Source organism: Mobula hypostoma, chromosome 4, assembly GCF_963921235.1.
Source record: "Mobula hypostoma chromosome 4, sMobHyp1.1, whole genome shotgun sequence".
Taxonomy (NCBI): Eukaryota; Metazoa; Chordata; class Chondrichthyes; order Myliobatiformes; family Myliobatidae; genus Mobula; species Mobula hypostoma.
In genome coordinates, this window is record NC_086100.1 from 6,212,205 (window position 1) to 6,237,469 (window position 25,265).

Sequence of the window (25,265 nt, forward strand, 5' to 3'; positions counted from 1 at the left end):
GCAGCACTGTCCAGCAACCCACCAATTTAACCCTGGCCTAACCACGGGACAGTTTATTTTGACCACTAAACTTACTAACTGGTATGTCTATGGCCTGTAGGAGGAAACTGAAGCACATGGAGGAAATCCATATGGTCACAGGGAGAACGTACAAACTCCTTACAGAAGATGTTAGAATTGAACTCCGAACTCCGATGCCCCGAGCTGCAATAGTGTTGTGCTAGCTGTGACGTTACCACGGCGCCCCTTTGCGTATGAGATGGGAGCATGTGGAGAGAGCTGGCCTCCGTGTCTCAGCCTCCGACCTCATCTTCCTGGGTGCGGAATAAAAGTTCTTCAAGAGGTCTTCTCTGTCAAAGAACACTTTATTGAAATCAAAACTCTTTCAGAGAAATCCACTGATTTACATTAAGAAACTTCAATTATTTAATAAAATAAAATTAGACATTTTAATTCTTAAATTAAAACTGGGTGTGTGAAATGTGGGCCTGTGGCAGGGCACAAACATCTGCTCAGCAGATGGGATACAGGCTGGAAGGGGGCCGTGTGTGCAAGGATATTATTGGGAAAAATTTGGAATACTCTATCTGTAATATCGGAATATGGTGTTCAGCTCTGTCACCTCATTATAGGAAGGATGTGGAAGCTTTAGAGAGAGTGCAGAGGAGATTTATGAGGATGCTGCCTGGATTAGAGTGATACTATGAGGATAGGTTGAGTGAGCTAGGGTTTTTCTCTTTGGAGTGAAGGGAAATGAGAGGAGATTTGATAGAGGTGTACAAGATGATAAGACGCAAAGATCAAGTGGAAAGCCAATGACTTTTTCCCAGACAGATATGAGGGAGCTTAATTTTTAAGGTGATTGGAGGATAGAGCAAGGGGATGTCAGAGGTTATTTACGCAGAGTGGTGAGTGTGTGGAACCCCCTGCCAGGGGTGGTGGTAGAGGCAGATACATTAGGAACATTTAAGAGATTCTTGGGCACATGGATAAAAGAGAAAAAAAAGGTGGGCTGTGTGGGAGGGAAGGATTATCTTTGGTTTTAGAGTAGGTTCAGAGTCTGTGGGCCAAAGCGCCTGTACTGTACTGTTGTACGATGCCTCAGTGATTTCCCCATCACTGTTCCTGGTGTGGCAAACATTCACAGCCCGGAGGGGAGGGAGGCAAGGACTATGAACACAGAGGCAGCTTGGAGGCTCCCTACCATGACACTCCCCACCCTGCCCACAGTCCCACCGACCAGAGTTTCACAGGAGTGTGTCCTCTGCTACCGTAGCTACGGGAGAGGTGGTGCAGGGTTCGGTGAGAGAAAGGGTGGACTAGAGCACCGGATGCTCCCGTGTTGTCCCTCGCACCTACCCTGATGTTTTCATTCAGTTTGTTTTTATTTAGAAACACAGTGTGAAAGAGGCCCTTTCCAGCCTCCTGAGCTGTACCATCCAGCAATCCTACCCAATTTACAATGACCAATTCACCTCCTAACCAGCCCGTCTTTGGACTGTGGGAGGAAACCAGAGCACTCGGAGGAAACCCACGCGGTTCCGTGGAGAGGACGTAAAAACTCCTCACAGGGGATGCCACGACTGAACTCTGAATTCTGAACACCGAGCTGTAATAGTGCTGCAGGAACTGCTACGCTAGTGTGGTGCCCCCGTCCGCCATACAAGCATGAGTGAACCACCTGACTGAGGGGTCGCAGGGAAAGGAAATCACTCCTTCCCCAGCCCCCTCCTTCCTCCAACCCCACCTACCAAATTCACCCCCCACCACCGACACCAGGTGTGGATGTGATAATGGGATGGGAGACCACAAAATAATACTGTTGGACTAAGAATGCTGGCCTTGATGGAAACCTCCCTTTGATTGTTTTTTTTTCATACAAGCAATTATCAGTATGATTAAGGAGAATAGTTTAAGGTTTCGTGACCACAATAAACCCCTGCTGGTTGGAAGCGCAGTTTCTGGCGGGTACGGAATGAACAACACACTCCACATTCCACAAGGTTGCTATAGCAGGGTAGAGGTCGTGGCGATAAGCTCCCGCTACCTATTAAATGTTCCCAATGACGTGCATTTCAAATAGCCTCTGATAACCAAGTCCAGCTCCTGGCCTTCACGTGTGGCTTAGTGTCCATATTCCCAACAAAAGGGGCATAGGAAGGGTAAACGCTTGCAGACGTTTTCCACAGAGGATGAGAGGGATGAGAACCAGAGGTCATGGGTTAAGGGTGAAAGGTGTAATGTTTAAGGAGAACATGAGGGTGGTGAGAGTGTGGAACCAGCTGCCAGCGGTGGATGTGGGTTCGATTTCAATATTTAAGAGAAGTTTGGATAGGTGCATGGATGGGAAGTGTAAGGAGGACAAAGATGGTCTGGGTGCTGAGCAATGGGACTAGCAGAATAACATTCTTTTAAAAGTTAGTAAAAGTTAGTGAGATATAGCACAGAATCAGCCCTTTGAGCTATTCACCCAGCAACCCACAATTTAACTCTAGCCTCATCACAGGACACTGTACAAACACCTACTAATCGGTACAACTTTGGACTGTGGGAGGAAACAGGAGCATCCGGAAGAAACCCGTGTACAGAACTTCACGGGGAGGACGTACAGAGACTCCTTACCGAGGACACTGGAATAGAACTGTGACCTCCGGAAAACCCTCCGCTTTTACTGCATCGTGCTCACCACCACGTTACTGTGAGTGAAGGGCTCAAGTGAGTAAGGGAAGAACTGAGGGAGGGTGGAAGTTAGTGTAACACAGGGGTGGGACTGGTGATGAGAGGTGACTAGTTGTGATTGGTTCTAATTCGGTGGTTTGAGATGGTGTTAGTAATGGGCCATTCACAGCAGCATTTCATATCAGTGGAGAGGGTATAAAACAGAGCATTCGAGGGGGCTTGGGGCAGTTCCTCGAGTCCTCACTAACGGGCTGGTCATGAACGGCCCCACAGATCAGCAGATCGGGAGGTGGGGGTGGGTCTATACACACTGAGATATGTATTTTAATGGCTGCTATGTTTTGTCCTAATAAAAAAAGTTTTGCCATTCTAACCAGATCATTGGAGTTTGTATCTTTCTGCCTATCTGAGACAGGTCCAAGGACATTGTAAACGGTCCAAGTGACATTGCAGGCTGCCCCCAGCATGTCTTTGGGCTGTGTTGGTTGGTAATGAGAATGAAGCGTTTCACTGCAGACGTGATAAATAAGTGAGTGTGAATCTGAATTTGCCACAAGGCCAATGGAGACAACACTGAGCTCTCGTTCAGAAGGAGCATGAGCGGTTTTCACTGGGCCAATATGAGCACTGTCCACAGTGGAACACACGGAGTCCTTAAAGCCCTGAGAAAGATGATTGAGCTGTCTGTCATTCCCTCTCTCCAAAGACATCGTAAACTGAGCCTAGCCAAGAAATGACGGACTTCTCCTGAACACAAGAGATTCTGCCGATGCTGGATATCTGGAGCAATACAGACAAAATGCTCGCAGAACTCAGCAGATCAGGCAGTGTCTGTGAAAGGGAATGAAGAGGTAATGTTTCGGGTCAAGACCCTTCATCAGGACTGTCCCCGAGGTAACGTTTGAATTCCTGGACAAACCAGGCTCCATCTTGATGACTGAGGTCGCTGGCAGAATGGAATGCCTTCTTGCCCCAGTGTCTTCAGTCAGGTACTTCTTCAAGCAGGCAAGCAGGCAGCTCTGGTTGTCCACAGGGGCAAGAGAATTTTGTAAACAGTAGCTTGAGAGCAACGTGACCTCTGCCAAGTCTCTCTCTGCACGGCTCTGCTCCAGGCCGCACCGTGCTCGAGAACAAGGCCCGAGGCTCCTCCTCTCTGCTAGGCATCTGTGCTGCCCAGATATTCCAGTTCAGTAGCGGAGGCTTTCAGCTGGCGTGATGAGGACTTCTTGCGCCGGAAACCTTGTGCGATCTGCTCGAACGTCTTGCCTTTTGTCTCAGGCACCCTGAAGTAGGTGAACAAGGTGAAGCCAACGAGAAGGCAGGCGAAAATGACAAATACGTACGGGCCACACAGCTCCTGAATGTAAACGAAAGCAGAGTGTCAACATACCTGGTAAATTCGTTGGTACAAGCAGCCTGAAGCCGAATCCCGGTCCATCTTTTAAATCAAACGCTTTGGGGGTTCAACAATATTATCTTGTTCACTGTCAGGCCAGTTCTGGTAGTTCATCTTAATACCACTCCCCTGCTCTCTTCCCTTTGGCTTGTAGCATTCTTAATCCCACTGACCTACTCCCTCCCCACAGTCCTGTATCAGTCCCCAAACTAATCCCACTGTCCCACTCCCTCCCCACAGTCCTGTATCAGTCCCCAAACTAATCCCACTGTCCCACTCCCTCCCCCCAGTCCTGTATCAGTCCCCAAACTAATCCCACTGTCCCACTCTCTCCCCACAGTCCTGTATCAGTCCCAAACTAATCCCACTGTCCCACTCTCTCCCCACAGCCCACTCGGTATCACTCCCCACTGTAATCCCACTGCTCTGTTCTCTCCCCAGGGTTTTGGATTCTGCTAATGATTCAATATTCTCTGTATTTTGTGCATGGGATATGATTTCCTTATTCCAAGGTCCAACTTTCTTTAACCCCAGCTATTCCCACCTCTTGTGAAACACCGGCGCCAGCTCCCACAATCACTTTAAATTTCACTGGTTCGTTTGGAAATGTATTATAATATTGTGTTGGGATGTGAACAGAAATAACATTGAGTAGTGTGGTGGTACAGAGAGATACTGCAGTCCGTAGCTCCTGGACACTGGCTACTCAATCAGTGAGTAGATCAGACTGTTTAATTCTAGGTTAGACTGTTTGATTGATGCTCTCACTGCAGTTTCAAAATTAAATATCTGTTTGCATTTTATATAATCACTTATATACGAGTAACTGTTTCCTAGAGGCTACGATATGTATATGCAAGTTTAGTGTGCCTCTGACAGTTCCTTCAGGTTGCTATAGCTGGGGATGGTAGTGGGGACAAGCTCTCACTACCTATTAAATGCTCCCAATGGCACACACCTCTCATACCCTCTGACCCTCAAATCCAGCTCCTGGCCTTCACGTCTGGCTTAGCTACTAAGCCTGGTGGAACAGTTTCTACTGACAGGAGAAGGGGCAAAGGTGCCTTAAAGCCAGCCACAGTTGGCAGATCATCTGGGAGAAGAAGAACTCTGATCTCAAACGTCCACTTCCTTGAGGCTACACCCACTCATGAAGGAGGCTTGGAGAGTAAACGAGGAACAATCTGGAGTCCCTAAGGCAGTCTTACGTTGAGTTCAACACTGACTAACAACTCCTGTGATGCTGCTGGTACCAAACTGTATGGGTCTCTGCCGTTCCTTTGGGTTCATTAGGTGTGTGGAGAGGGGGAGCTTGCTACATGGGCAACAGCTTCCTCTCCATATTGTACTGCCCTGGCTTGCATATCACAGCAAGTACACAATATCTGTGGTCGACTTGACCAATGGAGAGTTTATAGTCATAGTCATAGTCATACTTTATTGATCCCAGGGGAAATTGGTTAATAGCTTCATAGTTGTTATACAAAGTATAATTCTGGAACGCTCTGGAAGCTTCTTTGTACAGCATTATTTGAATAATGACTTTCCAATTGGTTAACTCCTATCTATAAATTCGAATGGAACCTTACCTTATCTGTGGGTTTAAAAATATCTGTTCTATACTACATGCCATCTTAGTTCCTTTGTCTCTCTCTTTGCTTAGTAGTCCTCTATCACTGTTCAACTCTTTTGTTCTATTAATTCAATAAAATAATCATGAAGTAACAACATTTGTGCCTCTTTCTAGACTTCTGATAGAACCTTGGATTAAAAACATCAGAAGCAAATGACATACTTTCCTTTATTAGTCGAGGCACTGAGTTCAAAAGTCAGGAAGTTGTGTTGTAACCTAATAAAACTCCAGTTAGACCACATCTGGAGTATTCCTTACAGTTCTGGTCGTCCCATTATAGGAAGGATGTTGAGGATTTGGGGAGGGTGAGGAAGAGGTTTACCAGGATGCTGCGTGAATTTCAACCCCTTATCTAAGGAAGGATACGCTAGCAATGGAGGAGGTCCAGAGGACACTCATGGCAATGATTCCAAGATTGACAGGTTTAATGTACTGCATAAGGAGTGTTTGATGACTCTGGGCATGTACTCTCTGGAGTTTAGAAGAATGGGCGAAGGAAATCTCATTGAAAACTACTGAATATTGTAAGGCCTAGGTAGAGTGGATGTGGAGAGAGTGTTTGCTATAGTGGTGGACACAACCTCAGAATGCTTGGACAGCCCTTTGGGGCAGAGGTGAGGAGGAACTCCTGCAGCCAGAGGATGGTGGGTCTGTGGAGTTCTTTGCCAAAGATGACCCTGGGTATATTTAATGTGGGTGCCTGAACGCACTGCCAGGCAGATATCATCGAGCCACTTAAGAAGTTTTTAAGCAGAAAAGGGAGGGGGTATGGATCACGTTCAGGAAGAAAGGATTGGTTTAATTACATGTCACTAACTTATTTAGTTCAGGAGCTCGGAGCCCGTTCCTGCTTCTCTGTTGTAGAGAACAAACAGAGAGACTGGCTTTATTAGTCGCGTGTACATTGAAACATCGAAACATACAGTGAAATTGTCGTTTGCGCCAACAACCAATAGAGTCTGAGGATGTGCTGGGGGCAGCCCACAAGTGTCCCGATGCTGTCGGTGACAACATGGCCTGCCCACAACCTACTAAACTGAACCTGTTCATATTTGGAGTGTAGGAGGAAACCCACGCAGTCACACGGAGAACGTACAAGCTCGTACAGACAGTGGAGGTTTTAGCCATAGTGCACGCTACACTGTCCTGCTGTGTAATGTACGCCTATGTTCTGCGTTTTATGTCCAACCCCAGGAGAGTCCTGGGTCCGATGGATTTTGGGAACGTAGCTATAGAGAGAGGCCCTCCATCCGTCGGGATCGACCATGGAGTCGCATCCTGACTGTTTACGAAACACAAGCCGGGGCAGTACGATGTGGAGAGCAAGTTGTAGCAGGCTGCCCCTCTCCACTCGACTGATCAATTCAAAGCAACGGCAGGGACCAATATGGTTTGGCACCAGCAGCTTTGCAAGAGATGCCAGTCAGTGTTGGCCTCAACCTAGGACTGCCTTCATGACACCATTTCCGGAATTTTCCTCAGGGTTTACTCCCAAAGGTGTGTATAGCCGAGGTTTGAGATCAGAGTTTTCCTTCTCCTAGATGAGCTGCCAGCCATGGCTGACAAACCCCATCTGCCCAAAGCGACTGTTCTTCAGGTGTCAGTAACCTGCCTTTACCCCTCCTCCTGTTGGTAGAAACCATTCCGCCGGGCTTAGTAGCTAAGCCTAACATGAAAGCCAGGAACTGGACTTGGGTGTCAGAGGTTATTTGAGATGAATGCATTGGGAGCATTTAATAGGTAGTGGGAGCTTATCCCCACTACCACCCCCCACTCCCTGGCTGTGACAACCTTCATTAACTATACATAGAAACCTAGAAAACCTACAGCACAATACAGGCCCTTCGGGCCCACAAAGCTGTGCCAAACATGTCCTTACCTGAGAAATTACTTAGGGTTACCCATAGCCCTCTATTTTTCTGAGCTCCATTAGAACATAGAACATTAAAACACGGTACAGGCCTTAAACCATAACACCATAAAACATAGTAGCAGAATTAGGCCATTCAGCCCATCGAGTCTGCTCCACCATTCCATCATAGGAATCACTCTGCCTTTGGTCTGATGATGTTTTACTGACCTTAATACGTACTCTAAGATCAATCAAACTCTTCCCTCCTGCATAGCCCGCCATTTTCTATCATCCATGTGTCGAAGAGTTTTTAAAAGTCCCTAATGGGTCTGCCTCTACCACTGGCCCTGGCAGTGCATTCCATACAGCCCCCAATCTGTGTAAAATATTTTCCTCTGATATCCCCCCATCCTTTCCTCCAATCTCCTTCAAGTTGAGCCGCTTTGCCTTTCGGTTGGTCCTCGTTGTGCCGGGGAGGGCCGTCTGGGCAGGAATGGGCTTGAACACACGTCAGGTGTGGCTGTGAGCTACAGATCGACGGAGACTTACCGCGATGTAGGGGAAGCACATGCCCACCAGGAAGTTGCAGGTCCAGTTGCAGAAGCCGGCGATGGTGACCGCCGCCGGCCGGGGCCCCTGGCTGAACAGCTCGGCCGCAATGAACCAGGCGATGGGGCCCGGCCCCAGCTCGAAGAAGGCCACGTAGATGAAGATGGCCACCATGCTGACGTAACTCATCCAGGAGTACGTGTGCTGAGGGAGGGAGAGAGGAGGGGGAGATAGTCACGAAGGGCTCAGAGACACCAGGAGTTAAAGGAAAACAATCTACCCGCTGAGAACCACTGGGTCTTTACCCTTGTCGGAAGAGAGCAGAGACACGGACTCACATTGGAGGAGATGGGGAAGATCGCTTCCCATCTGCAACTATGAAGTTAGAACTACGCAGCACAGTACAGGCCCTCCATCCTACAACGTTGTGTTGACTTCTTAAACTACTCTAAGATCAATCTAACCCTTCTCTCCCACATAACCCTCCATTTTTCTATCATCCATGTGCCTATTTAAGACTCTCTTAAATGTCCCTAATCTACCTACCTCTGCCAGCACCCCCGTTCCATACACCCACCATTCTCTGTGTAAAAAAAATCTACCTCTGAAAACCCCCTGTACTTTCCTCCAATCACCTTAAAATTATCTCCCCTCATATTAGTGTCTGAAAACAGGACGCTGTCCAAGTTGCATGCCATCTTGGACAATGTCTCCCATCCACTACATAATGTACTGATTGGGCACAGGAGTACATTCAGCCAGAGACTCATTCCACCGAGATGCAGCACAGAGCGTCATAGGAAGTCATTCCTGCCTGTGGCCATCAAACTTTACAACTCCTCCCTTGGAGGGTCAGACACCCTGAGCCAATAGGCTGGTCCTGGACATTTCATAATTTACTGGCATAATTTACATATTACTATTTAACTATTTATGGTGTTATTACTATTTATTATTTATGGTGCAACTGTAACAAAAACTAATTTCCCCCGGGGTCAATAAAGTATGACTATGACTATTAGGCGGTTCCACCCAAGGAAAACGTCTCTGGCTGCACACTCGATCTACGTGTCTTAGCATCTTGTACACCTCTAGTAAGTCAGCTCTCATCCTCCTTTGCTGCAAAGAAAGAAGCCCTGGTTTGCCCAGCCTATCCTCCGAAAACATGCTCTCTAATCCGGGTAGCATCCTGGTAAATCTCCTCTGCTCCCTCATGATTTGTCAGTCATACTAAACCCCACTCTGTCTGAACTCCACTGAGACTTTGACATTTCCTACCACGGTGCTGAGTTGGCTTCAAAGTTCAAGGTTCAAAGTAAATTTATTATCAAAGTACATAAATGTCACCATTATACAACCCTGCGATTCATTTTCCTGTGAACATACTCAATAAATCCAGAGAAACACAATCGAATCTACACACAAAGATGTGCAAAAGATGACAAACTGTGCAAATACCAAAAAAAAGAATAATTTTGTGAAGATGAGTTGGAGAGTGCTTGGAAGTGAGTCCAAAGCTTGAGCATTCAGGTGAGTGTTGAGGTGAGCGAAGTTATTCGTTCTGGTTCAAAAGCCAGAGTTGGCTGAGGGGTAATAATGATTCCGGAACTTGGTGGTGTGGGACCCGAGGCTCCTGTGCCTCCTTCCCGAGGGAAGCAGCAGGAAGAGAGCACGGCCTCACATTCCTGGGGTCCGAGTTTTTAGCACCAACTGGTCGCTCACCTGCAGAGCCAGGCCCAATGTCAGGAAAATGGCGCAGCTACACATCCCGGCCAGGCCCACTATGAAGAGGCTCCTGCGGCCAGCGCGCTCCACCACGAAGACCTAGAAAGAGACGCACACGTCACTTCAAGCAGCTGGAGGCACTCGCCTTTCCCTTGATCTATTCTTTCACAGGTTACCACAGCGATGATCGCCCATGCTCAGTGCCCCCTGCACCACTGGGAAGGTGAAGATAGAAGCCTGAAGGATTCAGAACAACTTCTTCCCCTCTGCCTTTAGATTTCTGAATGGACACTTCACACTTTTTGCATTCCTCGCTGAATCTAACTTCTATATATATTTCTTATTGTAATTTATAGTTTTTTTTACTATTATGAATTGCAGTATACTGCTGCCACAAAACAACAAATTTCACAACATATGTCAGTGATATTGAACCGGTCTCTGATTCTGAAATTTGTTGTTTTGCAGCAGTGATATAGTGAAAGGCATAAAATACTGTAAGTTACAATAGGAAATAGATACACATTCAGTGGCCACTTTATTAGGTACACCTGTACAACCCTCGTTAATGCTAATATCTAATCAGCCAATGTGGCAGCAACTCAATGCCAAAAAGCATGCAGACATGGTCAAGAGGCTCTGTTGTTGTTCAGACCAAAGAATAGGGAAGAAATGTGATCTAAGCGACTTTGACTGTGGAATGATTGTTGGTGCCAGACAGGGTGGCCTGAGTACCTCAGAAACTGCTGTGAATCTGTGAAATTCATTACGACTGAACGTTGTGGAGGCGAAGTCATTGTATATATTTAAAGTGGAGGTTGATTAGTCAGCGGATCATAGGTTACGGGGAGAAGGCAGAAGAATGTGGCTCCGCTATTTAAGATATGCCAAAGCCAGCATGGTTTCCTGAAAGGAAAATCCTGCCTGACTAACCTACTGCAATTTTTTGAGGAAATTAAAAGCAGGGTAGACAAAGGAGATGCAGTAGATGTGGGGTACTTGGATTTTCAGAAGGCCTTTGACAAGGTGCCGCACATGAGCAAAACACATAAAAGTTGCTGGTGAACGCAGCAGGCCAGGCAGTATCTCCAGGAAGAGGCACAGTCGACGTTTTGGGCCAAGACCCTTCGTCAGGACTGAAACATCAGCCCGAAACGTCGACTGTACCTCTTCCTAGAGGTGCTGCCTGGCCTGCTGCGTTCACCAGCAACTTTCATGTGTTTTGCTTGAAATTCCAGCATCTGCAGATTTCCTCGTGTTTGCCACACATGAGGCTGCTTAGCAAGATAAGAGCCCATGGAATTATAGGGGAGTTACTAGCATGGGTGGAGCATTGGCTGATCAGCAGAAAACAGAGAGTAGGAATAAAGGGATCCTAGTCTGGCTGGCTGCTGATTACCAGTGGATTTCCACAGGGGTCGGTGTTGGGTCCGCTGCTTTTTACGATGTATATTAATAATTTGGACTATGGGATTAATGGATTTGTGGCTAAATTTGCTGATGATACAAAGATAGGTGGAGGAGCTGGTAGTTTTGAGGAAACAGAGAGCCTGCAGAGAGACATAGATAGTTTAGGGGAATGGGCAAAGAAGTGGCAAATGAAATACAATGTTGGAAAGTGTATGGTCATGCACTTTGGTGGAAGAAATAAACGGGCAGACTATTATTTAGATGGGGAGAGAATTCAAATGCAGAGATGCAAAGGGGCTTGGGGTTCCTTGTGCAGGATACCCTTAAGGTTAACCTGCAGGTTGAGTTGGTGGTGAAGAAGGCGAATGCAATGTTAGCATTCATTTCTAGAGGTATAGAATATAAGAGCAGGGATGTGATGTTGAGGCTCTATAAGGCACTGGTGAGATCTCACTTGGAGTACTGTGTGCAGTTTTGGGCTCCTTATTTTAGAAAGGATATACGGACTTTGGAGAGGGTTCAGAGAAGATTCACAAGAATGATTACAGGAATGTTACTTTATGAGGAATGTCTGGCAGCTCTTGGGCTGTATTCCCTGGAGTTCAGGAGAATGAGGGGGGATCTCGTAGAAACATACTGAATGGTAAAAGGCCTGAACAGATTAGATATGGCAAAGTTATTTCCCATGATAGGGGAATCTAGGACAAGAGGGTACCACTTCAGGTTTGAAGGATCTGCATTTAGAATACCGATGCAGAGAAATTACTTTAGTCAGAGGGTGGTAAATCTGTGGAATTTGTTGCCACGTGCAGCTGTAGAGGCCAAGTCAGTGGGTGCATTTAAGACAGAGATAGACAGGTTCTTAATTAGCCAGGGCATCAAAGGGTATGGGGAGAAGGCAGGGGAGTGGGGATGACTGGAAGAATTGGATCAGCCCGTGATTGAATGACAGAGTAGATTGGTCTTATGGTTTTAATGTTGTTGAGGGGGATAATAAATCAGCCATGATGGAAAGGTGGAGCAGACTTGATGGGCCGAATGGCCTAATTCAGCGGTCATGTCCCATTAACTTAATAGCCATATCCCACAAAATTCTCACTCCTGGTTACTCACCGAGATCACGGTGAAGACTGTGTTGACGACACCCACCCCAATCGTGGCGTACGTTGGCTGAGAGAGGCCGGCCTGGCGGAAGATGGCCGTTGAGTAGTAAAAAATCTGCAGGGTAAAGAACAACGAACACTTACAGAGTGGAAGAGAAACCGCGTGCCGTAGCAGTCTGTAAATGTGCAAAGGGTTATCCATCTAACAGGGGCCTCATGAGACAGGGGCAGATCTGTAGTATGGAACAGCAGTCCAAGGATCGTTTCTCAGAAGCCCGACAGAATGACTTGGCAGAGGAGAGGTCATTCAGTCCATCAAAATTTCAAAGATTTGAAGTTCAAAGTAAACATTATCAAATTACTGCCTGGAGTTTCATTGGCCTGTGGTCATCCTCAATAGATACAAAGAAGCATAACAAAATTAATGAAAGACCTCGTCCAACAGGAAGGGAAACAACCAATGTGCAAAAGACAACAACTTGTGCAATACAAAAAAAACACAAAAATACTAATAAATAAATAATAAATAATGTTGAGAACATGAGTTGTAGAGTCCTTGAAAGTGAATCCATAAGTTATGGAATCAATTCAGGGTTGAGGTCAGTGAAGTTATCCCCTCTGGTTCGGGAGTTGAAGGCTAATAACTGTCCCTGAACCTGGTGGTGTGGGACCTGATGGTTGAGGGGTAATAACTGTTCCTGAACCTGGTGGTGTGGGACCTGATGGTTGAGGGGTAATAACTGTTCCTGAACCTGGTGGTGTGGGACCTGATGGTTGAGGGGTAATAACTGTTCCTGAACCTGGTGGTGTGGGACCTGATGGTTGAGGGGTAATAACTGTTCCTGAACCTGGTGGTGTGGGACCTGATGGTTGAGGGGTAATAACTGTTCCTGAACCTGGTGGTGTGGGACCTGATGGTTGAGGAGTAATAACTGTTCCTGAACCTGGTGGTGTGGGACCTGATGGTTGAGGGGTAATAACTGTTCCTGAACCTGGTGGTGTGGGACCTGATGGTTGAGGGGTAATAACTGTTCCTGAACCTGGTGGTGTGGGACCTGATGGTTGAGGGGTAATAACTGTTCCTGAACCTGGTGGTGTGGGACCTGATGGTTGAGGGGTAATAACTGTTCCTGAACCTGGTGGTGTGGGACCTGATGGTTGAGGAGTAATAACTGTTCCTGAACCTGGTGGTGTGGGACCTGATGGTTGAGGGGTAATAACTGTTCCTGAACCTGGTGGTGTGGGACCTGATGGTTGAGGGGTAATAACTGTTCCTGAACCTGGTGGTGTGGGACCTGATGGTTGAGGGGTAATAACTGTTCCTGAACCTGGTGGTGTGGGACCTGATGGTTGAGGGGTAATAACTGTTCCTGAACCTGGTGGTGTGGGACCTGATGGTTGAGGGGTAATAACTGTTCCTGAACCTGGTGGTGTGGGACCTGATGGTTGAGGGGTAATAACTGTTCCTGAACCTGGTGGTGTGGGACCTGATGGTTGAGGGGTAATAACTGTCCCTGAACCTGGTGGTGTGGGACCTGGGGCTCCTGTACCTCCATCCTGATGGCAGCAGCGAGAAGAGAGCATGTCCTGGGTGGTGGAAGTCCTTGGTGATGGTTGCTGCTTTTCTGTGACAGTGCTTCGTGTAGAGGTGCCCAGTGGTGGGGAGGGCTTTACCCGTGATGGGTGGTTGAAGGAGCAAGATAGTTGACATATAGTTTGCGGTCAGCCCAGGTATGTGAAGACTAGGAAGAGCATAACTTCCCTTTGCACAGCTGGGGACAGGAGCCATTTGTCATGCCAAGCCCGGATAAGGATGTAAATGGCGTGACACTTACTATTGGTCAGTCATTTTACTTTCAATATTTTTATTAATTTCTACATATAAGAATACAGAGTACAAGAAGATATATATTATAAATTTAAAAAGATAAAATAATACCAAATACATTATATTAGAATCACACTTGCAATCATATTACCCTATATTCATGTAAATTAAATTAAATCATAATATTAAAATGTAATAATTTTATTATACAGAAAAAAATCTAAACCCACTACCAAGATCGAAGCTGTTTGGTAAAGAAAGAAAAAGGAAAAAAAAATCCTTATCAGAAAGTGAAATATGTTATTAGCCACCATCTGTACTTTAACAGCAAGTCAAAGGTTTTGAAAATAGTTCAAAACTGGTCCCCACAATGTTTGAAAGTCTTAGCTAGATTCAGAAATTGAACAACGGATCTCTAAATTGAAGCATGACATAACATCACGTAACCATTGAGCGTGAGTAGGCGGAGCAACATCCTTTCATTTAAACAAGATCACCCTCCGAGCTATAAGAGAAGTAAACGCCAAAATGTGCACATCAGATGTCTCCAAAATAACATCTTTTCCTCCAATAATACCTAATAGTAGTCAAAGAGTTAGGCTTAAAATTTACCTTAAATGTACCGAGAAAGTTTGGAATACTTCCTTCCAATATCTTTCAAGTCTCGGACATGTCCAAAACATGTGAATTAATGAAGCTTCTCCATTGTTACATCTATCACAAAAGGGAGATATATCGGAATAAAAACGAGATAGCTTATCCTTAGTCCTACGAGCCCTATGGACCACTTTAAATTGTAGGAGGGAGTGGCGGGCACGTAACGAAAAAGTGTTAACCAATTCAAAAAATTTCATTCCAATTTACCTCAGAATGATGATCTGACGATCAGACTGGATTTATTAAAAATCGATATCCCCACTTTAATATTCGTCGCCTATTAAATGTTATTTATTCTCCTTCTGAGGAGGTATCGGAATGTGTGATATCTTTAGACACTGAGAAGGCTTTCGATCGGGTTGAATGGAATTATTTATTTAAAACTTTAGAAAAATTTAATTTTGGGCCCGATTTTATTCAATGGATTAAATTACTTTATTTATCTCCCTCTGCTCGGGTTCACTAATTTTCAGAATTCCAAACCTTTTAAACTTCAACATGGAACCAGACAAGGTTGTCCCTTGAGTCCTTTGCTCTTTGATCTGGCCTTAGAACCCTTAGCCACTGCTTTTCGAAAATCTAATGATATTAGTGGTATTTTAAGGAGAGGTACGATCCATAAAGTTTCGCTTTATGCTGATGACCTATTGCTTTTTATTTCTAATGTCGAGAGTTCATTACCTCCTGTGCTTTCTCTACTTTCTTGCTTTAGCCAGTTTTCAGGATACAAACTGGATTTACATAAGAGCAAACTTTTTCCTTTGAATAATTTGTTATCAATTAATACTAACCTTCCTTTTAAAATTGTAAGAAATCAATTTACCTATTTGGGTATAACAATTACTAAGAATTATAAACACCTACTTAAAGAAAATTTTCTTACCCTTCTGAATTATGTAAAAACAGCACTATCAAACTGGTCGTCCCTTTCGTTATCGTTGATTGGCCGAATTAACTCTATTAAAATGAATATTTTACCTAAATTTATATACTTTTTTCAGGCCTTACCCGTTTTTATTCTCAATTCCTTTTTTGACTCTCTTGATTCTATTATATCTTCTTATATATGGAAAAATAAACATTCTCAGCTAAATAAAGTTCATCTTCAAAAAGCTAAAAAGAATGGAGGTTTAGCTTTACCAAATTTTAGGTTTTATTATTGGGCAGGCAATATACAAAATCTTACATTTCGGTCATATTATATTAACCATGAGGACTGTCCGATATAGGTTTCTTGAGAAGCTAACTCTGTTAATAAATTTTCTGTCATTTCTCTTCTTGGATCCTCATTTTCTTTATCCTTTAGTAAATTAACTGATAATTTGGTAGTTAAACATACTTTGAGGATCTGGGTACAATTTAGAAAATATTTTGGTTTAATGGGATTTTCTCTTTCAAGTCCCGTTTTTTCTAATTATTTTTTTAAACACTCTATGACTGATCCAGTTTTTAAAGAATGGAATAGATTGGGTATTAAATGCTTCCAGGATTTCTTTGTTTGAGGAAGTCTCCTTTCATTTCCTTGTTGTCCGCGGGAATGGTACCAGAGGATTGGAGGGAGGCGAATGTTGTCCCCTTGTTCAAAAAAGGTAGTAGGGATAGTCTGGGTAATTATAGACCAGTGAGCCTTACGTCTATGGTGAGAAAGCTGTTGGAAAAGGTTCTTAGAGATAGGATCTATGGGCATTTAGAGAATCATGGTCTGATCAGGGACAGTCAGCATGGCTTTGTGAAGGGCAGATCGTGTCTAACAAGCCTGATAGAGTTCTTTGAGGAGGTGACCAGGCATATAGATGAGGGTAGTGCAGTGGATGTGATCTATATGGATTTTCTTAAGGCATTTGACAAGGTTCTACACGGTAGGCTTATTCAGAAAGTCAGAAGGCATGGGATCCAGGGAAGTTTAGCCAGGTGGATTCAGAATTGGCTTGCCTGCAGAAGGCAAGAGGGTGGTGGTGGACGGAGTACATTCAGGTTGGAGGATTGTGACTAGTGGTGTCCCACAAGGATCTGTTCTGGGGCCTCTACTTTTCGTGATTTTTATTAACGACCTGGATGTGGGGGTAGAAGGGTGGGTTGGCAAGTTTGCAGACGACACAAAGGTTGGTGTTGTAGATAGTGTAGAGGATTGTCAAAGATTGCAGAGAGACATTGATAGGATGCAGAAGAGGGCTGAGAAGTGGCAGATGGAGTTCAACCCAGAGAAGTGTGAAGTGGTACACTTTGGAAGGACAAACTCCAAGGCAAAGTACAAAGTAAATGGCAGGATACTTGGTAGTGTGGAGGAGCAGAGAGATCTGGGGGTACATGTCCACAGATCCCTGAAAGTTGCCTCACAGGTGGATAGGGTAGTTAAGAAAGCTTATGGGGTGTTAGCTTTCATAAGTTGAGGGATAGAGTTTTAAGAGTCGCGATGTAATGATGCAGCTCTATAAAACTCTGGTTAGGCCACACTTGGAGTACTGTGTCCAGTTCTGGTCGCCTCACTATAGGAAGGATGTGGGAGCATTGGAAAGGGTACAGAGGAGATTTACCAGGATGCTGCCTGGTTTAGAGAGTACGCATTATGATCAGAGATTAAGGGAGCTAGGGCTTTACTCTTTGGCGAGGAGGAGGATGAGAGGAGGCATGATAGAGGTGTACAAGATAATAAGAGGAATAAATAGAGTGGATAGCCAGTGCCTCTTCCCCAGGGCACCACTGCTCAATACAAGAGGACATGGCTTTAAGGTAAGAGGTGGGAAGTTCAAGGGGGATATTAGAGGAAGGTTTTTTACTCAGAGAGTGGTTGGTGCGTGGAATGCACTGCCAATGTCAGTGGTGGAGGCAAATACACTCGTGAAGTTTAAGAGACTACTAGACAGGTATATGGACGAATTTAAGGTGGGGGCTTATATGGGAGGCAGGGTTTGAGGGTTGGCACAACATTGTGGGCCGAAGGGCCTGTACTGTGCTGTGCTGTACTATTCTACTATTTGTGCAATTGTCAGCTAAATATAGCTTACCAAAAACCCACTTTTTCTGATATCTACAAATTAGAGACTTTCTGCGTTCTCAATTATGTACATTTCCTAATAGTCCCGATAAGGACTTATTAGATGTAATTTCTAATTTGAAACCCTTTCTTAATGGTTCAATATCCAATATTTATGGTAGGTTGTTGGACATGAGAAATACTCCTTTAGACAAAATTAAAAATCTCTGGGAACAAGATTTACAGACTTCAAATTCTGAGGGAACTTGGAATGAGATTTTTGGTCAGTCATTTAACTAATTCTGAACTATTAATGCAAGATTCAAGATTGTTTAATATCATTTCCTGTACACCAGTATAAAGGAGAACAAAATAATTGTTACTCCAGATCTGATGCGGTACAAATTTCCTGCACTGATTGATCAAGAACCTATCTTCCTCCACTTTAAAAATACCAAACAATCTGGCGTCTACAGCCAACAACAGGAATTCTGCAGATGCTGGAAATTCAAGCAACACACATAAAAGTTGCTGGTGAACGCAGCAGGCCAGGCAGCATCTCTAGGAAGAGGTGCAGTCGACGTTTCAGGCTGAGAACCTTCGTCGGGACTAACTGAAGGAAGAGTGAGTAAGGGATTTGAAAGTTGGAGGGGGAGGGGGAGATCCAAAATGATAGGAGAAGACAGGAGGGGGAGGGATGGAGCCGAGAGCTGGACAGGTGATAGGTAAAGGGGATATGAGAGGATCATGGGACAGGAGGTCCGGGAAGAAAGGCAAGGGGGGGGGGGACCCAGAGGATGGGCAAGAGGTATATTCAGAGGGACAGAGGGAGAAAAAGGAGAGTGAGAGAAAGAATGTGTGCATAAAAATGAGTAACAGATGGGGTACGAGGGGGAGGTGGGGCCTGAATATACCTCTTGCCCATCCTCTGGGTCCCCCCCCCAGCCTTTCTTCCCGGACCTCCTGTCCCATGATCCTCTCGTATCCCCTTTTGCCTATCACCTGTCCAGCTCTTGGCTCCATCACTTCCCCTCCTGTCTTCTCCTATCATTTTGGATCTCCCCCTCCCCCTCCAACTTTCAAATTCCTTACTCACTCTTCCTTCGGTTAGTCCCGACGAAGGGTCTCGGCCTGAAACGTCGACTGCACCTCTTCCTACAGATGCTGCCTGGCCTGCTGCGTTCACCAGCAACTTTGATGTGTGTGGCTTCTACAGCCACCTGTTTCAACAAATTCCACAGATTCACCACCCTCTTTCTAAAGAAATTTCTCCTCATCTCCATTCTAAATGGTCATCCTTCTATTTTGAGGCTGTGCCCCCTGGTCCCAGTCTCCCCCACGGTAGGAAACGTCCTTTCCACATCCACTCTATCTAGGCCTTTCAACATTCGATAGTTTTCAATGTGAAACTCCCTCATTCTTCTAAATCCCAGTGAGTACGGGCCCAGAGCCATCAAATGCCCCTCATGTAATAAGACTTTCATTCATGGGATCATTTCCCTGACCTTCTTTTGAACCCTCTCCAATATAGACATGTCCCACAGAAAAAGAGGTTCTCAAATGGCAGGGGTAGGCAACCGTGGCTAACGAGGGAAGGACCGTATAAAAGCCAAGGAAAAGGCATATAAGGTAGCAAAAGTGAGTGGGAAGTTGGATGATTGGGAAGCTTTTAAAATCCAACAAAAGGCAACTAAAAAAGCTATAAGAAGGGCAAAGATGAAATATGAGAGCAAACAAGCCAATAATATAAAGCAGGATACTAAAGGTTTTTTCAGTTACATAAAAAATAAAAGGGAGGGGAGAGTTGATATTGGACCACTGGATATGATGCTTGTGTGGTTGTAATGGGGGCTAAAGAAATGGCAGATGAATTTAATAAGTACTTTGCTTCAGTCTTTACTGTGGAAGACACCAGCTGTATGCCAGAGATCCGTGAGTGTCAGGGAGCAGGAGTGAGTGCCATTGCTATCACAAAGGAAAAAATGCCAGGCAAACTGAAAGGTCTTAAGGTGGATAAGTCACCTGGACCGGATGGACCACATTCCAGAGTCCTGAGAGAGGTTGCTGAGGAGATAATGGATGCATTGGTCATGATCTTTGAAGAATCACTTGATTCTGGTATGGTCCCGGAGGCCTGGAGGTTTTTGACTAGTCAGGGCATGAAAGGTTACAGGATGAAGGCCGGAGAACGGGGTTGAGAGGGAAATGGATCAGTCATGATCATATGGCAGAGCAGACTCGATAGACTGAATGGCCTAATCCTGCTCCCATGTCTGATGGGCCCAACATCTGATACATCAGCTAAAGAGGGCTGCACACTCGGAGTGCCAGATGCATTAACACTGGGGTTACAGAGACAACCTCACTCACCGCATTGATACCGGAGAACTGCTGGGAGATGTGCAGCATGAGTGCCACGGTGATGGGCTGCCGGTAACTGGAGGAGCAGAATAACTGTGCAATGGAGACCTTTGGCTCCTTCGCGATCTCCTCCTTCTCCTTCTTCATCTCTGCAGTTTGCTTGTCGATGTCAGAGGTCCCCAGCAGCCTGCGCAGACCTGCAAAGTAGTGAAACCAACATCTCAACCATCAGGCTCCTGAACCAGCGTGGATAACCTCACTGGCCTCAACACTGAACTGATTCCGCAACCTATAGACTCACTTTCAAGGACTCTACATCTGTGTTCTCAATATTTTTTATCAGTTTGTCTTCTTTTGCATATCAGTTGTTAGTCAATCTTTCTTTAGGCACAGTTTTTTTTATAAATTCTACTGAGATTCATTCTCTTGAAGGCATATTGTAATTGCTCTCAGCAACTCAAAATTTTGAAAGATTGAGAGTACAGAGTTTTTATGTTTTTGTCAGAATTAAGATGAAGGCTAACAGGTTTCGGGAACCTCCTTCGAGAGAGATATTGAGGACCTGGTTAAGAAGAAGACTTATTTTATTAAGGCAAATCCAAAAATTTAATGACATATGCCAGTGATATTAAACCTGATTTGACTCTAGAAGAAGGTATAATGTTGCTTCATCGAGCAAGCTGAAGGAGAATCCATGCCATAAAATCATAAGACATAGAAGCAGGATTAGGCCATTCAGCCCATCGAGTCTGTTCTGACATTTCATCATGGCTGATTTAATATCCTTCTCAAACACAAGACATATACAGATATTTTAAGAACAAAACATTAGCAAGAGACAAAATTGGTCATGTTGAAAATCACTCAGAATGAGGTCATAAATTGGATTAGACATTGGCTTCATGGGAGAAGCCATAAGACCATAAGGAGCTGAATTAGGCCATCCAGTTCATCCAGCTCCAGCTCCAACTCCTGAACGTGGTTTGTTTGAAGCTGCAACTGGATGCACTCCTTGAAGTTGTAGTTGTCAGGGACACTAGCGGTCTCCCTGCCTTCCCACATTCTGTAAGGAGCATTCCACGACATATCTACTGTCCTAACTGAGCAGATATAAAGAACAGATTGAAAAAAAAATTTGAGATTTTCTTTCCTTTACTTTCTCTGAGTGGAGCCCCTCTTTAGAGAATCCTTGAAGAGCTAAGGCCTCAAGATCACCACTCTGACGATGTCCACTCAGACGACAGCCGCTGGGACAAACACTTCAAGGTCCAATGTGCTGTGCATTCAGAGATGCTCTTCTGCACACCACTGCTGTACCACGTGGTTATTTAAATTACAGTTGTCTTCCTGTCAGCTTGAACCAGTCTGGCCAGTCTCCTCTGATCAAGGCGTTCCCACGCACAGAACTGCCCCTCACTGGATGTTTTTTTTTTGTTTATCGCACCATTATCCGTAACCTCCAGAGCATGTTGTGCATTAAGATCCCAGGAGATCAGCGGTATCTGAGATACTCAAACCACCCCATCTAGCACCAACAATCACTTCACATTGAAAGTCACTTAGATCACATTTCTTCCCCATTCTGATGTTTAGTCTGAACAATTTAACCTCTTGACCATGTTAATAAGACATAGAAGGAGAATTAGGCCATTCAGCCCATTGAGACTGCCCCACCATTCCATCATGGCTGATCCCGGATCCCACTCAACCCCATACACCTACCTTATCACATCCTTTAATGCCCCAACTGATCAGGAAACAATCAACTTCCGACTTGGCCTCCACTGCAGTCTGTGGTAGAGCATTCCACAGATTTACCACTCAATGGCTAAAAAAATTTCTCCTTACCTCTGTTCTAAAGGGTTGCCCCTCAATTTTGAGACTGTGCCCTATAGTTCTGGATACCCACACCATAGGGAACATCCTCTCCACATCCATCCCATTTAGTCCATTCAACATTCAGTAGGTTTCATTGAGATCCACATACATTCTTCTAAATTCCAGTGAGCACAGACCCAAATCTTCCAAATGCTCCCTATATGTTAACCCCTTCATTCCCGGGATCATCTTGATGAACCTCCTCTGGACTCTCCAATGACAACACATCCTTTTTGAGATATGGGGCCAAAACTGTTGACAATACTCCAAATGCAGCCTTACTAGTGTCTTATAAAGGCTCAGCATTATCTCCTTGTTTTTTATATTCTATTCCCTTTGAATGTCTACATTGCATTTGCCTTCTTTACCACAGACACAAGCTGTACATTAACCTTCTGGGAGTTTTGCACAAGGACTCCTAAGTCCCCTTGCACCTCTGATGTTTGAACCTTCTCCCCATTAAGATAATAGTCTGCACTATTGTTCCTTTTACCAAAATGCATCATCATACATTCCCCAACATTATATTCCATCTGCCACTTTTTTGCCCATTCTTCCAATTTGTCTATGTCCAGCTGCAATCACATTGCTTTCTTAGCACTACCTACCCCTCCACCAATCTTTTTATCATCTGCAAACTTTGCCACAAAGCCATCAATTCCATTATCTAAATCATTGACAAACAATGTGAAAAGTAGCGGTCCCAATACTGATCCCTGAGGATCACCACTGGTCACTGGCAGCCAACCAGAAAAGGCCCCTTTTATTCCCCCTCGCTGCCTCCTGACTGTCAGCTATTCCCCTATCCATGCCAGTATCTGTCCTGTAACGCCATAGGATCTTATCTTGTTAAGCAGCCTCATGTGTGCTACCTTATCAAATGCCTTCTGGAAATCCATGTAAATGATATCCACTGCCTCTCCTTTGTCCACTCTGCTTGTTACTTCCTTGAAGAACTCTAACAGGTTTGTCAGACAAGATTTCCCTTCAGAGAAACTGTACTGACTTTGACTTATTTTATCATTAGTCTCCAAGTACCTGGAAACTTCATCCTTAATAATAGACTCCAAACACTTTCCCTGCCACTGAGGTTAGGCTAACTGACCTATAATTTCCTTTCTTTTGCCTTCCTCCCTTCTTAAAGAGTGGAGTGACATTTGCAATTTTCCAGTCCTCTGGGACCATGCCAGAATCAAGTGATTCTTGAAAAATTATGACCAATGCATCCATTATCTCTTCAGCAACCTCTCTCTATAACGACCTACTGATGCTCACCACTAAAATCGAGGCGAGAAGACTGCAACTAGCGGGGCACTGTCTACGCCACCCCGAGCTACCTGCCAGCCTAGTCATCATATGGGAGCCCAAGCATGGGAGGATGAACCCTGGGCGCCCTTCCAAGACTATGGTCAACACGCTCCTAGAAGACAGCAGCACAGCTAATGTAGATGAACTGAACACACTGATGAGGGAGAGGGAGAAGTGGAGAGACTGTCATCGTGCCCGACACCGGCCCCCTAGGCCTGAGTCTACGTAGTAGTAGTCTCTCAGGACTCGGGGGTGTAGTCCATTTGGTCCAGGTGACTTATCCACCTGAAGACATTTGAGTTTGCCAGCACTTTTTCCTTTGTAATAGCAATGGCACTCGCTCCTGCTCCCCGACACTCACAGACTTCTGGCACACTGCTAGTGTCTTCCACAGTGAAGACAGATGCAAAGTACCCATCAAGTTCATCTGCCATTTCTTTGTCCCCCCCATTACTTCCTGTTTGCAAGCTTTTATGCATTGAATCGCTGCCACATGATTGGCTGATTATTTATTTGCATTAATGAGCAGGTGTACAGGTGTACCTAATAAATTGGCCACAGAGTGCATGTTACTGTGGCCACACACCAAAACACCATAAGATGTAGGAGCAGAATTGGGTCGTTTGGTCTATCGAGTCTGCTCCGCCATTTCATCACGGCTGATTTATTTACTCTCTCAACCTCATTCTCATGCCTTCTCCCAGGAACTTTTGATGCCCTCACTCATCAAGAACCTGTCAAACTGTGCTTTAAATATACCTCAAACATGAGGAAATCTGCAGATGCTGCAATTTCAAGCAACACACATAAAATTTGCTGGTGAACGCAGCAGGCCAGGCAGCATCTCTAGGAAGAGGTACAGTTGATGTTTCGGGCCGAGACCCTTCGATGAGACGTTGACTGTACCTCTTCCTAGAGATGCTGCCTGGCCTGCTGCGTTTCCCCCCAGCAACTTTTATGTGTGTTGTTTAAATATACCTAATGACTTGTCATCCACAGCAGTCTGTGGCAATGAATTCTGCATATTCACCTCTCTCTGGCTGACGTCCCTCAATTCTGAGGCTGTTCCCTCTGGTCCTAGACTCTCCAGTAGAGGAATCTCTCCACATCCACACTATCCAGGCCTTACAATACTTGACAGGCTTCGGTGAGATTTCCTTTCATTCTTCTAAACTCCAGCAAGGACAGGCCCAGAGAATCAGAAGATTCAGAATCAGGTTTATAATCACCACCATGTGCTGTGAAATTCCTTAACTTAGCAGCAGCAGTTCAATGCAATACATAATATAGCAGAGAAAGAAAAATAATAATAATAAATAAAACAAAACAATAATAATAAATAAATGAGTAAATCAATTGCGTATATTAAATAGATTTTTTTAAATGTGCAAAAACAGAAGTGAATTAAAAAGAAGTGAGCCATCAAACACTCCTCATACGTTAACTCTTTAATTCCTGGAGTCATTCTCAGGAACCGCCTGTGGAGCATCTCCAAGGCCAGCTCATCTTTTCCTAGGTAAGGGTTGAAAACTGCTCACCATAGTCCAAGTGGGCTCTGACCAGTCTGGGCATTGCACACAAAAGCTCGCATTCACACACACGGAAAAATCAGACACATCCCAATTCATGCTTTCACACATTAATGGAGGCCGGTTCCTTTCATGAGATGTGCCCCAGCCTTTGCCTCACCTTTGACAAACCCCCATGTTGCACCAATCAGGGCTAAGATGGCAGAACGCCAGGGAATCTGATAACTAACCAATCTGCCCTGTTTAGCGTGACGTACTGTTAGAGCACTCAGTTTAACCAGGCCCACATGATTGCCATGGCAACTGTCACCAGCACAGATTTAAAGTATGAAAAGAATGGTTGAATATAGAAGGGATAATTGCTGTTTATAGATTATGGAGGA

The 25,265-nt window shown here is 44.9% G+C and overlaps 1 protein-coding gene across 1 annotated transcript in view; it reads right to left on the reverse strand.

The window, feature by feature from the left end:
* Positions 1 to 355: 355 nt before the first annotated feature.
* The window catches only part of slc2a2 (solute carrier family 2 member 2), a 68,350-nt gene continuing 43,440 nt past the window's right edge, over positions 356 to 25,265 (reverse strand). Inside the window, exons 7-11 of the mRNA XM_063045263.1 lie at positions 20,177 to 20,364; positions 12,358 to 12,462; positions 9,832 to 9,933; positions 8,110 to 8,313; positions 356 to 4,036 (exon numbers count right to left, since the gene is read on the reverse strand). Coding sequence (XP_062901333.1) covers positions 3,836 to 4,036; positions 8,110 to 8,313; positions 9,832 to 9,933; positions 12,358 to 12,462; positions 20,177 to 20,364 — 800 coding nt within the window. The 3' untranslated portion in view covers positions 356 to 3,835. The remainder of the gene's footprint in view (positions 4,037 to 8,109; positions 8,314 to 9,831; positions 9,934 to 12,357; positions 12,463 to 20,176; positions 20,365 to 25,265) is intronic.